This window comes from Plutella xylostella, chromosome 3 (assembly GCF_932276165.1).
Source record: "Plutella xylostella chromosome 3, ilPluXylo3.1, whole genome shotgun sequence".
Lineage (NCBI taxonomy): Eukaryota > Metazoa > Arthropoda > Insecta > Lepidoptera > Plutellidae > Plutella > Plutella xylostella.
Window position 1 is genome coordinate 7177560 of NC_063983.1, and position 15926 is coordinate 7193485.

Genomic DNA, 15926 nt, shown 5'->3' on the forward strand with positions numbered 1-15926 from the left:
GCCTCGCCTTAAAAAGTATTCCCGTAGGAATTCCACGATATAAAGTAGCCTAAGTGTTAATCCAGGGTGTCAGCTAACTCCATACAAAATTTCATTAAAATCGGTTCAGCCGCTTTGGCGTAAAGAGGTAACAAACATACTCACATACACTACGCAAACGCACTCACAAACTTTCGAATTTATAATATTAATAGGATTAAATTAATTAATTATTGGCTGACGTCGACGGTTGTTTTAGTGTCAGACCAAGTATGGCTGCATGAGTTTTTAACCAGCTAACGTTATGAATGTTATGATTTACCCTGAATACTCTGCAGTATTATGCACCGCTCTTATTTCTTGACCTGTAAGGGCTACATTCGAGCTGATAGACCGGAAATTGGTTAATAATCACCAACGAAGTATCCACTTCCGTTCGGGCGCGGCGCTACCGGCCTTCTCTGTCTCTTTCTTACAAGTTAGTTCTTGAATATTGCCATCCTTGTCGCACTTCAATTTACTTCATTACTTGAATTATATCCGCATATTAACTGAAGTTTTTAAAGTACCGACATTATCAGTATGACACATTATCGCGTAAGTTTTGAACAGATGAACCGATTTTGATCACCTCTAAAATTTCAATGTTTGATCGAATCTATAAGCCTAGTGGTTCGATTTAGCGAGTTCTACATATAACAAAATAACATAATTACCAATCCAATGTTATTAATGTGACTAAATGTCGAGTTAATTGTATAAAAAAAAAAAGTTCACATTATGTAATTTTTCAGCTGTCATTTAAATGACAGGGCTTATACATTTAGAATGACGGACTTTAATTAATATGTAATTACTGATTATTGAAGCAGTTTAATTACGATTAATTACAAGTTGTTTTTTACATTAATGATCCCAAAGTCACTGAGAGTAAAAGCTTTTCAACATTGTAAGCTGCAGGCCATATAGATCTTTAAAACCAACCAAAGGTTGTCTGGAAGAAATCGCTTTAAGCGATAAGACCGCCATTTGTACATATGTGTAAGGTTAAGTTTTGTAATGTTGTCCATATTTTTGTGTACAAATAAAGAATTTCTTATCTTATATTATCTTTAATATGTTACAAAAATGGTATTGTAATCCAAAAAGGGTTTACTCTGCATTTTTTCTACTTGTGGAAATTGTTAAAACTCTACTCTCGATAGAACAAACCAATAAAATTCTATGGAGGACCAAAACTTTCTATCGCGAATATTCAAAAGCAGTAGAACAAAAGTTGTTCAGAAGGAGCCCTTCCAATATGTGTGTTTAATTATTTTCTGGACCAAAAATGGAACCCAGCCCTATCTGTATCGTATGCAACGGACGCATCGCATTCAGTATTCTTTGTATAGAATTTCACACAAGTTTTCATTGCAGACGCCGTTTTTCCATACATTTACGTTATGACAATCCGTTTGGTGCAATATGTACGATACTGATAGATGGACGCTTACTCTTAATGATCAGCAGTGCGCAGTGTAGGCACTTACTTAATTAACTTTTAATTTAATATCAACATGTAGATACTTATCTGTACACATAACAATTATTTAGCCGTAAAATTATACAGTAAAAATATTTGCGGCATAAATGTCAGATCGAATACCAGTTCGTCTCCAAAAAGAGTAAAGTGCAAGGGGTCACTCTATACTGACGAAAATCGAACGAACAAGCTATTGTGCAATCAGCACGTTTAATATAACGAGATAGAGTCGTGGCTCGCGCAGCAGAGCTCCGATATTTAGTTCTTGGTCATATAGAGTGACCCCTAAGTTTCGGACCATAACATTATCGCGTTGACATCACTGATATCAACGGAATCTTGAAGATAATTATGAAATTTACGTACATAGGTATAGATAGTTTAGTTAACTTCGATTTCGTATAAAAACACATATTATTTACTTGTAGAATGGAATTGCGGAATAGCAATAAAGTACATTTAGTGTAATACAAACAGTATTCAATTAATGGCACAAAATAAAAGTTTCATCAAAAGCTACCCTTTTTATGAATAATTATGTGATAAATGGTGGTCTTATAATAATATTACAAACAGTAATTTCTTTCATGAAATTTGGTGTGCAGGATTAGGATTAGGAAGCTTACACCCTGGATAACACATAGCCTTTTTATCCCGGAATTCCTACGGGAAAACTAAACTTTATGGCGAAGCGAAGCTCGCGGGAACAGCTAGTATTGTATAATTATGTACATATTTATAACCGTTGCTGAAATCCGGTTTCAGAGTTAAAACTGCAGAACCACTTGATTTTTGCTTCATTGAATTAAATAATAAGGTTTACTGTTTACTGTAGTTTATATAAATAGGTACTTACTTAACTTGTTTATGTCATGCAATTTACTGGATTTTTATATCGATTTAATGAAACTTAAGATTTTTTATGCTTCAGTACTTTATGTATATTTTGCTGTGATATTTGGCTGTAGAGATCCTAGCACATAATATATAAGTACATAATACATTATGTAGTATAATACTAACTTCCTAAGCATGAACGTAGGTGTACACTGTACACCTACCTTATAAAATTCGGTTTATATATGTTTTCTATCTATGCTAAACACAATTTTGGCTTAAATTCAAATCATATTCTTAGACAGGACGAATTTAGAGATTAATACTTACGGTTCAGCAGAACTGGAACAAATTATTCTTGTTTACTCTGTTTAATGGCAACCATACCATTGCCACCGCACCGGACCCTTTTTGAGTAGATATACAGGGTGTTGCAAAAAGGGTATACATACTAAGCCGAACGCTACATGTGCAGCATGTTATATCTAAGCTCGAAAATGAAATCAGAATTTCATAATTCGCGAAAAAAATGTTTATTCTCCATAGGAAAAAGTCACGTGACCAACTAAGTTTCTATGAAAAATTGTTTCTGTAGGTAAACAATAGACGTTATTTAACTATTCGGTATTGGAATGTTATCTAACCGGTTTACTAAAACAGTCTAAGTAAGTACATACTTATTATAATGTTGTATAATATTGATATTATAATATTTATCTCATTCATTAATGATGTTTACATTTGCTAGTTAACTTGAAGGAAGCTAAAGTATTATCTATTATAATTCTAATATTACTGTTTAGGTAAGTATTATGTCTGTTTAGTCGTAGGGATAAATTACATGTTTGTAATGTTGCCTTATGCTGAAAATATTAATAACTTATATATAATTATGTAGGTACCTACTTAAATAATGTAATGAAAATCGATACCGCATTTAGTATACTTATGTTGAAAATCATGATTTTTTTAAATACATTCCGTTCTAAAAAAATACGTATTTTATATAGCGGAACGTATTTTTTAAAATCGTACCTCTTGGGTAACAGTGATAATGTAGAATTTAATGTAAAAACTCTAAAAAACGGCGATTCTGGCGGAAAAGACATTAGCTTCTACATTGCGTTAATTACCTTATATTATAATTATATTAGTGATGTATATGTCGCAGGCAACTGGTTTAATCTCCTGTTTGATTGAACCACTAGCCCGTTCATTGGATGGCGCTATTCAGTTGTATGACTAAAGGACAACTCGTCAAGTCGTTGATTGTAACGTTCGACGTCTTGACTGAACGTCATTCAGCGAAGTCGTTGAATGGGATATAGTATAGCAACTTTGTAATGTCTGGTTAGGGTGAACATCACCAGACAAGAGTCAACAAAAAGACTATGTTACAAAGCTCTTATCTCACAAATTAACTAAACAATAACAATAAACGTACCTTCATATTGTTGTTTATAATTATCCAGTTTCACCACTTTTTTTCTTTGAAACTATCCGCCCGCGGCGTAATAATAGGTAAATCCATGTTGTCACACTATTTTAACACAAATAACGCACTTTAAAGCTAATTTATTTGCAAAAAACTAACAATATAGGTGCTTTTTGTGTCAGCTGTTAGCTGTTAGACGCCATATTTGTTTTATTCACCACCTGACTGATTTTAAGTCAGCTAACTAGTTGGACGTTTTGTGACGCTTGTACAATCAACGTTCGGCCTAGCCATACAACTGAACAGCGCCATCCAATGAACGGGCTAGTGGTTCAATCAAACAGGAGATTAAACCAGTTGCCTGCGACATATATATATCTGTAACAGAAGACCAATTCATCTATACTAACAATTAGTGTGGGTACAAATTTATAAAAATGTTACAAGTCCCTTTCAAGTTCGCAAGAGCGCCAACCATTACAAAAATAAAATGAACTTAAAACACATTCAATTGTATGATTCAGCGCCATCTCGCGTCGAGTAGCGTGACCAAGGTAGTTGCTTTACATACTAAACAGAGGTCGCTAGGAGGTATTTAGTTTTACAAAATAATATTTGATGTCGCAGACTAATCCAAGATCTCGTGTTTATTTAAGTGTAGTATTTTTACCTATTTATTAATATTGTATAGATATTAATTAATTCATCTTAAGCTTGATATTTGGGAAGCAAAAAAGTTGGATTAACCTACCAACTTTTCATCCTGTGAAAACTTTTGAATTGCGATGGCGTTACTAACTTATGTACCAACAGTTTTTGAAATTATGTTTATATGAAATATCTAAGTTGACAGTCAGTTAAGGGAAATACGCTTTTAAACAGACAAGAGTTTTTTTTTCAATTGGTGAGGCTAGTGAGCCCTATAGCAAAGTTCGCGGGAAAAGCTAGTAGGTACCTACTCATTAAATAAATTGATTATGAAATTTAAAAAAATAAATAATTGATTGATATTCATTTAACAAGGTAATAGTCATAAACTCAAATTGGCAAAACAGCTTCAAGACTTCAAGGCCTGTAGGAATCTACCAAAATAATATATCAGTAAGGTACATAGAAGGTAATCATCTTAATAAATCATTCAAATTATGTAGAAACTAATGTCTTATATTAGGTATATTAGGTACAGCTACAGGCAGTTTATTTTTTAACTTAAAATCAGGTAGAGATAGGTAATAAACAACAACCTGTAGGTACCTATCAGAAGGCTTAGCACGGGGCGCAAGACGCGCACCACAAGCCGTGACAAAAGTTTTACGTGGCGCTTACTCACATCGCGCGCTTGAAAGCTAGTGCGAGGAAAAACTTTTGTCATGTCTTGACGTGCTAGTCTTGCACCCCGTGCTAGGCCTTCCGTTTATACAGGGTGTTGCAAAATTGGTATACTAAGCCGAAACCTACATGCTACAATTCTGATTTCAGTTTCGGGCTTAGATATAACATGCTGCACATGTAGGTTTCGGCTTAGTATACCCTTTTTGCAACACCCTGTATAAGTACGATAGTTAGTTTTAGTAAGTATAATGTATATTGTAGTGTTTATAGATATTAAACAAAACAATTTTTTCCTCCCTGTCTATCGCACTACCTATCACTTTCTCCACAACGCCAACGTTAACTGGAAGAGAATGCTTTTAGCATTAAGTTATCTTTTGCTTGCCTTCATTGGCTGGCTTGAGTGGTATACCGCTAGAGCAGCAATGCTCGAGGAAGGATGTATTACCCAGTAAGGTGCTTGTAGGGATCTTGACCGATAACGCGATTGTCCTGAGAGCCGTGGAATACCTCTCCGTCCTTAGCACCTCATGCCATGTTGCCCCCTTGTTGATACGTCACTGTAATATGCTAGCGACTGTTTTGAGAGGCCCATTTACTGTGTGTGCGAGTCACCCCCTGCCATTTTATCCGTGTGTGAAATAGTCCTTCCATAGTCCCAGTTACCCAGTCCATTTAGCACATAAAAATAAATAGTTAGTTAAGTACTTTAAAAAAATCATCATTCTATTTTGGTTCATGAATAAGTACGTAGTAGTATCTAGTATGGATGTGTTTTAATTGAACCCATTAATTTCAATGGTACTTATTCATTTTCCTGATAGCTATGATGGATTTCACAAGCCTTTTTTAGATAGCAACTTTTTTAATGGGGTCTCATAGAGTGTCGTATTTTTAGTACTTATAAAAGGTGCCTATTTTTTGTAATGTGTAAAATTATTTGTGATAGCAATTTCTTTATTTTATTGAACTTACAAATATTGATAATTAATTACTTAAGTATATATTTTAATTAACGTCAATAATTTACGTGAATGATTTTCTATTTTATATCCCGAATCCACCACCCAACACTAAAATTAAAAGATCTACCTTGCCTTTATTAGTTCCAAGTATTGTCCAATAAACAAATACTTACTTGTCAGACCCAATCAGATGGTCAACTTTAAAGTCACTGGATTCATCAACTAATTTAAAACATATATCTACAATACTACTTTAAAACAACGCAACAACAGGCCAATTTAACTTTTATTAGTTGCTATTAAGGACCACAAGTTTTTTTACAATGTTGACGGCTGCGAGTGTTGTCGGCCGATTCTGCCAGTGTCTGTCTAGTGGGTAGTGGTCTAGTATCAGTCGCCGCGCTGCGTTCGCGCTGGTCTAACGTAGACTTGAGCTGGAACGCGTCGGTTTATTAAAAAAATATCGAAATTTAGGACGCCGTAAATACTTGTGAAGTGTAAATAAAAAAACCTTAACTGACGTACAATTGAATTGTTGCTTGTTAAACTAGATATTTTTTAACTAAATGGGTTTTGAGACTAGTCATGAATTTCAGGCGTTTGCTATGTAGTTGAAGAGCTTTAAGTACTTACATGTTTGTATAACTGGCAAAATTTTAGAACAACTTGATGTAAAAAAAATGTGAACGTGATAGATTTAAAACTTACAGTCTGAATATTTTATTTTAGTCATGTACCTACTAACATCAACACAAAAACCACAATACTGACTCATATAATATTCCAGGTATACAATAGCCAATTTTATTTATCCAATCCCGATATTATAGTTTGTGCCATTACTTACAAAGAAGCCCTTGAGTTGACGTGACTGCAGGTTGATAGACACACATCACTGGTTTCCATCTAGGGACAACCTTCAATCTGAAATTACACTTCCGGAGACCTATGTTTACCTGGTATTGCTTCTTAAACTACTTTATACAATAAAAACAGATGGATTTCAGGAATTAAATTATAATAAATTGCATTTCAAATGGAAAATAAATATGTACGTAATATAAGTAGAATTCAAAATGATAACATTCCACGTAATTTCCAATAACTTTTAAGTGGTAACAAGAGGAAAATTGCATATAACATCAATGACGGAGGAAAGACAATAAATAAAGTTCCATCTAACGTATTCTGAGCTGAATCGTCATAATTGGTTGATATTTCCGGCTGATTTGCATTGAATGGAGATAATGATTGTTCCTCAAATAGACATCGTTGCCTTACAAGATGAAACAATGCCAATGGGCCAACCCTTTTCACTAAATGACATTGTACTTTTCTAAGAACCTACCCGATCTGATTTGGACAAACTTAACAATGATTTTCTAAATATATGTAAAAAATAATATTATGTATTGAGATAATAACGTATAATAAGTGTCTTCGATTACCAGAAAGCTTTACAGTTCAAGAACGCTGTATAAAATTACTAAGTATTACATTACCCACTATTACTTCAAAGTGATTCTCAAATCTTACACCTCTTATGTTATTTATATCACTTTCAAGAGCAAGGAACTCGAGAACTTTAAAAAAACTGACTGCTATTTCGTGAGATATGAGTCATGGTCGTCACTTTGACAGGTTGTATAGTAGCTGAATAACAAAAATTTAAGTGGCGGACTATTTTCCGTGCCTCGTAAAAGACGTGACATCGACCTATAAAGATTGGCTTTTTAACGTCTTTACTGTAATGTTCTGCCCTGCATTTCTTTGCAAATTTTGGAGGACATGGCAACTGTGTCAAGGCATACCTATAAATGCTATTCGCATGGTGGTTTATATCATTTTTGTTTACATTACTTCATCGTAAGTTCCACGTGCGATTCTGCAAACTGTATCCTGACTTTGATGTATTAGCCGTAAAGTGACTGATCACAAACATAGCATAAAAGTAAAACTAGATTAATGTGTAATATGAAAGATTCAATGAATGTATAGATGAATTTAAAATTAACGTTATGTTTTAGAATTTATTTATGTTAAACACCTTCTTGTCTAGATACTTATTTACTAAACTAAACCTAAACAAATACTTTTTGATTTTCTAAACTTAAATTGTATTAATTAATTTCTCAAATGCTTCATTTATTTGATTATTTATAGAATCTGCTACTTGATCATCTGCCACTGCTAATTTTAAGGACTATTGTGGCAGAGGGTAGGTTCTCTATACCCTATAACAACTATACCTATCACAGTAACATGTTTTGCTACTACATTATTATCAACAATTTGAGATAACGTCATCTTCCTAATTGGCGTTTGTCCACTGTGTGTCATTCAGTCCTGAAACTGGATTATGGGATACAAACTATGACGTCAGGAATATGTCACAGCTTATCTGGCTTTCAGGCAGATAACAAAGCTTAACTAATAATAGAGTTATAGTTAAGTATGTGTGTTTCGCTTAACTGTCTGTCGAGATATCTAGAGGCATTAATAACGAGGTAACGCCAAATTGGTATCGTAAATGTAACATTTTGATCACCTTCATTTCTCAATGTCGGAGTGGTTTTAACTGACTCTGTCCAAGAGACATAAATACATAAAGAAGTCGGTCAAATTTTAATTAGAGGTTCAAATAATATGAGTGTTGTCGTCGTCGTCGTTATGAAACAGTCATTTGTTATTCAACTGACTCCGCCCATTAATTGAAAGCTTCAATTAGTGGTAACTGCTTTGCATTGTAGACATTAGATATTGAGATTTCAAATACCTTAAGCGTAGTATAGTAAACGATGTCTCATAATTGTTCTGAGTTGATATTAATTAAATCGAATTGGCTAAAGAATCATTGTTAAGCGTGCATCTGGACTCAATGTCGATTGCTATAAAACAATACAAGTTATAACTTATCATCATCAGCCATCCCAAATCTAGTTCATTAAAAAGTTGTGTAAATATTTTGTTTAACAAAGAATACGAGTAAGTTCATGGCAGTGATATACTCGTACTTACTGCACAAACTTTTGTATTTCTGAAAACCTTCCACAGACGTAATTCATAAATGTAATGTGTGTCTAATCGAGATGGTCCTGTTTAAACATCACAAACCAGATTACCTGAGATTAACGGGTTTAAGGTTAGACTTAATGCTGCAGATAAAATTGGGCTTTCATCCAATACCGGCGCACTATTAGGTCGAGGCCACCAACTAGCAGTCGAACAGCTTGACAACCGAAGTATTCTTTACAGTTTCGAGTGAGAGTGATTGATGCACACATGAGATTCGTGACTTTGTCAATATCGTGATCCGATCATTAGGTAAACCGATAGTTGGAACTGAAAAGAAGATAAAGAATAGATGTATATTTGTATACATCTATTCTTTATCATGTAAATGTGTATAAATTGTATACAAATATAAATAGTTAAGTACATAAAGGTAGAGAATGTAAAGGTATAATAAGATCACTCAAGCCGGTATTTTTAATGACATGATCTTACAATGAATGTTACTTAGAACCGTTAACAACGACTGAAAATTTGCCACAAGATTTCAAACCACGCTATAATATCTCTACCAAATTATTGTCAAATTAATTAAGTGTTTAGTAAGTGTGACTATGCAGAAATTCATCAAAAATGACGTTTTTAATATGCTTAGGTTTATTATTCAATTTATCACTGTTGTAAATATACTTAGGTGTATCGACCTAAAAAAATATATATAAATGGTTTCACCACCTTTTCAAACATGAATGACAAATCAGTCCACGCCTACAATAAGGCCTAACATTTAGATAAAGGTCAGTTATTTGACAAACGAGTCAGTTTGAGGTTGAACTCAATGAAACACACCGTATGTGCAAGTACAAGCAACAATTTAAATTGGAGTCATTTCAATGTTGTGTAATGCTATATTCATTTTTATTAATTTATCTTTTCCTATCAATAAAGATATGGCATAGATAAAGAAAATACTAATAAACTACATGTTATAATTTGTTGTAATTTGTCATAGAATTTGTGGTTGTCAGTGGAAATAAAGTGGTGAACATCAACGTTATGTTATTAAACATATTCTTTGAATTAAAGTGATAAATAAAAATATCTATCATGGCGCAAACACACACAAAACAGTGCAAAATGGACCATAACTACAAGTTAGAAATGAAGTACATTGAAATGAAGAGGCTAGTTCTAGAAAAGACGGAAGAGCTAAAACGAAGGGACAAGATAATAGCGGTACTTGAAAACGAAATTGACGAGAAAGACGCCAAGATAAGGTACTTGAAGAACGAAATAGACAAGTACAGGCAAGTGGTGAGTCCCTTGACAAAGAAAATGATACACAGTCACAAAACAGTTGAAGGCGAAGAGGACGGTTTCGTGATGAAGACTCCGGGGGTTGAGAACACGAGGGTGAGGCCCCTTGTCGAGCCTCGTCTCAAAAGGACCGCCATATCTGCCGAGCCACTGTCCTCGCTGACCCATGACGACAGCGAAATGAAGCTGGTGAAGATACCAAAAACACAGAAGTAAGTCGTTTACACAAACACAATAGTATTCTGCCTGTTTTTCTCTGTCAGCTGTTCAAACAGATGCGTATTGATTTTCTGTCGATCTGTCATATCTAATACTACTTATGTCAGGTGGGAGTAGTGAGTAATTATTGGTGATTGCTGTGAGATAGTCTACCAAATATCCGTTCAGTATTTACGCGTTGCGTTGTTTTTATCCATAATGTATTTTTTACTTTTTTACACATTTTTATAATAATTATTACCAACTTTAAGTTATTTAATATAATATAATTTAGACAAGACAGGTATAAGATTTTCTACAATCTATTGATACTTAAATTACTGATCATAAAAGTGATTGACCACCTCGGTAATATCCCAGAAACGGAAGAGCGTGTCTCGATAGCCGGAAGTAGTCGCAGGCTGCGCGTGCAATCCTAATCGGTCACTTGACATAGTGCGCCAACATACCATCGACATCGACGCTAGGGTTGCATGGTTGCCGATAGGCTATCGATACTATAATGGGTAAAAAGATGTATACCTACTTAATATTTATTTTTCGATATTGATAGCGTAATTGTGATCATTGTGACCCAAGACATCACAGAATCTTATAATAGTAATAAGCCTAAAGGGTATAAAGTTACGTGACGTTTTTGATAAGTCTCTATGGAGAATGAAAATATTTTTTCGCGAATTTCCAAAACTCGTAGAACAAAAACAACAACATCCTGTAGAATCAACTTAGTATGTCGACCAAATTTGCCAACACTACTTGAGGCGTAGGGATTGTTGTGATTGAATTATTTTCTTCTGTCGTGTGACGCATTCTCATTGGTCGCCATCGAGGTCGACGTGTCAGTCTGTGCCTTCAAGTTGAGCCTCATTTGGTATAATTGCCAATGACCCAACAGCCGGTGCCAATAATGCCACTGTCACTAGCTTAATAAAAAATAAGCTTGAAATTAACAGCTGTAAATGTAATTAACAGGAAAGCTTATAGTAAAACAGGGCACTCGGAACTTGCTTCAAGTAGTAACAAAAAACAACTAAAATCAGTTTTTTAATCTCAGATACTAAATTAACAGCTTTTGCTCAACAGTCGATTGTCCCGTGATTAAGTGACGTATCGTTCTATTGGCGGGACAATCGACTGTTGATGAACCGTTCGGAATCTGTCAATTTAGTAGCTGAGATTAAAAAAACAGACTATAGGTGATAGTCGGTGTCGCGCATAAAGGTTTCCGTGCCGTAAGTATAACCACCGCGATAAATAGCGCAATAAGTGTCAGCTAACTCCATCTCCATACCAAATTTCATTGAAATTGGTTCAGCCGTTTTGACGTGAAGAAGTAACAAACAGACACAATTACACACACACTCACATACTTTCGCCTTTATAATAGTAGGAAGTATGATTAACAGTTACATCGGTAAGCTTCAAATCCATTTACTGGTCATCATCATCATTGGCCACTGCATCTTGACAGATGATTGTTACAGCGGCTGTGGGTTTTGAGAGCCACATTTTCTCATGTGGCTGAACAGGCCTATACGGGCCTTACACTGCTTGCCACATCGGACACAGGCATAATTCGGGTTTGGCGATGCTTCCAGATGTTGATTAAGCCTCTTAGTTTTTAACTTTTCCAACCATTTCCCATCGTGTTTTGATTTGCCCTGATGCAGCAGTTGTCTCCATACTGGTCTGTCCAATGCCAGGGACTCCCAGTTATCTTTATCTATCTCGAAGTCGTCCATATCGCGCTTGCATGAGTCCTTGAATCTCAGTAATGGCCGCCCGACTGGTCTGGTAACATTGGCCAGTTGTCCCAACATCACTCTACGGGGCAGTCTTTCTGTGTCCTGTCTTTGGACATGCCCCAGCCATTGCAGGCGTCTCTGCTTCAGGATGGCAGTAATGCTGGTCGTGCGTGTGGTGTTGAGGACGCATTCGTTCGTAACCTTGTCCCTCCACGAGACTCCGATAATTATCCGCAGGCAGCGCATGTGAAATGCGTTAATACGGCGCTCCTGTTTTCTGTAGGTTGTCCAAGTTTCAGAACCATACAGTAAGGTACTGAGAACGCATGAATTGTACACAAGGACTTTGGTTCGGGTGGTGAGCTTAGAGTTTCTCCACACCCTTGTGTACAGCTTCCCAAATGCCGTTGAAGCTCTGCCAATGCGGGAGTCAATTTCTTTGTCATTGGACAAGTTAGACGTGGTTGTTGAGCCTAGGTAACAGAAGTGGTCAACCACTTGCAGCGTGGACTCGTTGAGTGTAATCGTAGGCGGAATAGTTGTGCCTTGTGCCATAACGACTGTTTTCCTGGTATTTACACTCATTGAGAACATGTCACATGCCCGACCAAATCGCGTGACCAGGCGCTGAAGTTCTTCTTCGGTGTTGGCCACAATTGCGGCATCGTCGGCGAAGAGCAGTTCTCTGACGAGTAGGTCAAGACGGTTTCTCTTGGCCTTCAAAAGGTTTATATTGAAGAGCTTTCCGTCGTGTCTCGTATGCAGGTGCACTCCTTCCTCGGATCCATCAAAGGCAGCAGATAGAAGCGCCGAAAAGAATATGCCGAAGAGAGTTGGAGCCAACACGCAGCCTTGCCTTACTCCACGGTTGACGTCAAATGCTGCTGATACATCCCCATCAAAAACAACGCACCCGCGCATGTTATCATGAAAGGACTTGATTAGGGCGAGCATCTTCGGCGGGCAACCGACTTTATTTAGGACTTCGTAGAGGCCATTTCTGCTGACGGTGTCAAAAGCCTTGTTTAGGTCGACGAATGCCATAAATAGTGGTTTGCGTTGTTCACGACATTTTTCCTGAAGCTGGCGAAGAGTGAAAATCATGTCAGTTGTCGATCTGTTTGCGCGAAAGCCACACTGTGACTCTGGGTATACTCTGTCAGCCAAGATATGTAGTCTGGACAGTATGACTCTGGCAAAAGCTTTACCTACGACACTAAGCAGTGATATTCCCCTGTAGTTGTCACATACGCCACGGTCTCCTTTTCCTTTATAAAGTGTGACAATGTTAGCATCCCTCATTTCCTGTGGCACAGTGCCCATCTCCCAACAGCGAAGCAGCAGCACGTATAAGGGATTAGTAGCGGCTGGAAGCTTGATCAGCTCAGCTGGTATGTTATCACTGCCTGTACTTTTCCCGGTTTTTAATGCTTGCAGAGCACGCAGAAATTCGGCAAATGTAGGAGGTGTATCTAGGCTTTCAAGTGTAGGAAAATGAGGTATAGTTCTAGCAGCCTCAGGACTGATGTTTACCTCCTCAAAGTACAAATTGTTGTAGTGCCGCGCCCAGCGATCTAGTTGGAGGGATTTATCGCTTATCGGGGACCCGTCCGTGTCCTTGATGGTCGCACGTTTTCTAGCTACCGGTCCCATGGCCCGCTTGATTCCCTGATGCATGCCTCGAATATCACCAATGTCGTGACAATGTTGTATGGATGTGCAGAGGTCTATCCAATACTGGTTCGCACATTGCCGTGCGGTACGCTGGAGGTTTGCTTTAGCAATTTTGAAAGCACTCTTTGTGTGGTCGTTTCCGTTGGCAACCAGGTTTATATGTGCTTTCCTTTTGGCCTCAACGAGTGGTTGAAGAAGTTCTTCGAACTCTGAATACCAATCTGTCTTCTCTTTAGCCTTCTTGCCAAATACTCTCTTAGCAGCTACCAGCAGTGTCACCTTTATTTTGTTCCAAAGTGTTTCCAGGTCTATTATTCCTTTGAGGTGGCTGTCCGATAAATGTTTTTCTATAAATTCATGGAACCTTGTTAGTTGTGCCTCATCTGGTCTACGTGGAATATTGAGAATGGCTTGTCTCTTATTGGTCTTGGAAGCATGAAACCTTTTGGACGTAAGGCGAGTCTTGGCAATGACGAGGGCGTGGTCGGTGTCGCAAATCGCACTGTGGTAAGCGCGAGAGTTAAGCGTATCGCGTAAGTCCCGCCGTCTGGTGATGATGAGGTCTAACTGATGCCAGTGACCCGAGCGAGGATGTTTCCAGGAAACCTTATGTGCAGGTTTGTTTTTAAAATAGGTGTTGGTGACGCAAAGCTGATGTGTGGCACATAGTTCTAAAAGGCGTTGGCCATTGTCATTTATGTTACCTATTCCATGTTTACCCATGCAGTCTGGCCAGTTCTCGTTGGACCGACCAATTCTCGCATTAAAGTCTCCAAGTAGGACAAGCTTATCGGACTTGCTTATTCCCTCCATGCACTCGCCCAGGCTTTGGTAGAAAGCTTCTTTTACATGTGCTTCGGCTTTAAGGGTCGGTGCGTATGCTGATACTACTGTGATTGGACCAGATTCCGTCATGAATCGAACAGTAATTAAGCGTTCGGATATGCACACCGGTGATTCAGTGCAGTCTAGCAGATGGTTTCTGATAGCTATGCCAACACCATAGTCACGTCTCTCGCCTTCGTCCCTGCCTTTCCACCAGAAAGTGTAGTTTTCCTCGCGCAGACTGCCCTCTCCCGATAGTCTCGTCTCCTGCAGGCCCGCCACATCCACACGCATACGAAGCAGTTCTCTGTCGATGGTAGTTGTTTTTCGTACCGATGGAATGTCGTCGACAGGTTCATCCTGACCAGGTGTCATGGTCCTAACATTCCATGTGGCAAAGCGTAGGTCGGTTGTGTTTGGTGCAATTTTATGTTTTGTTTTGTTGTTGGGTAAATGAATGACTCATCATTTGTACAATTTACTTGCTGCTCTATTTACCCCAATAAAGCACAACAATGAGGGACGGGTCAGTACCTAATTGACTGGGGGCTGCCCAGTTTAAGGCGGGCGGTGACTGGCCAATAAGTCGCAATGGACTTTCCCACCGTCGAGAGACACCCCTAGCGCCCATAATATACGTCCATTTATATGAGCTTATAACTGGTAACTGTGGCTCTCCGTGTTGTGATCCGTGCCTGGCACGGGTGAAGTGACCTCTCCACAAGCGCTGTATCGCCTGGGACACAGTTAAGTGACACAAACTTGCCCAGCATCTGTGGCACTCTCTCGACGTCCCCAGCTGAATCCTCAGGAAAGAACAAGTCGATACGTGGGGAGCTGGTTTCGTTGCAGGAACTGCCGCTTTTCAAGTTGGACTTTACTCGCGCCTAACGGTATTCCAGATCCGGTGCCTCTTCCGCCAACATTGCCGTTCCGAAGCCTGTCTTCTCCGCCGCTGTTGCCGTTGCTTTCGTTCTTGGACCCATACAAGATCGTTGCTTTCGTTCTTGGACCCATACAAGATCGTTAACCCGGCCCAACGAATGATAGAGTCCAATTCT

The 15926-nt window shown here is 37.8% G+C and overlaps 1 protein-coding gene across 3 annotated transcripts in view; it reads left to right on the plus strand.

The window, feature by feature from the left end:
* Positions 1-15926, plus strand: part of LOC105381837 (cGMP-dependent protein kinase, isozyme 2 forms cD4/T1/T3A/T3B) — an 84678-nt gene that overhangs the window by 42029 nt on the left and 26723 nt on the right. Inside the window, exon 1 of one of the 3 annotated variants that reach the window (XM_038117237.2) lies at positions 10091-10614. The exons of the other annotated variants lie outside the window; for them this stretch is intronic. Within the exon in view, the coding sequence (XP_037973165.1) occupies positions 10193-10614 (422 nt within the window). The 5' untranslated portion in view covers positions 10091-10192. Of the gene's footprint in view, positions 1-10090; positions 10615-15926 lie in introns of those variants that run through there. 3 annotated transcript variants of the gene reach the window in all.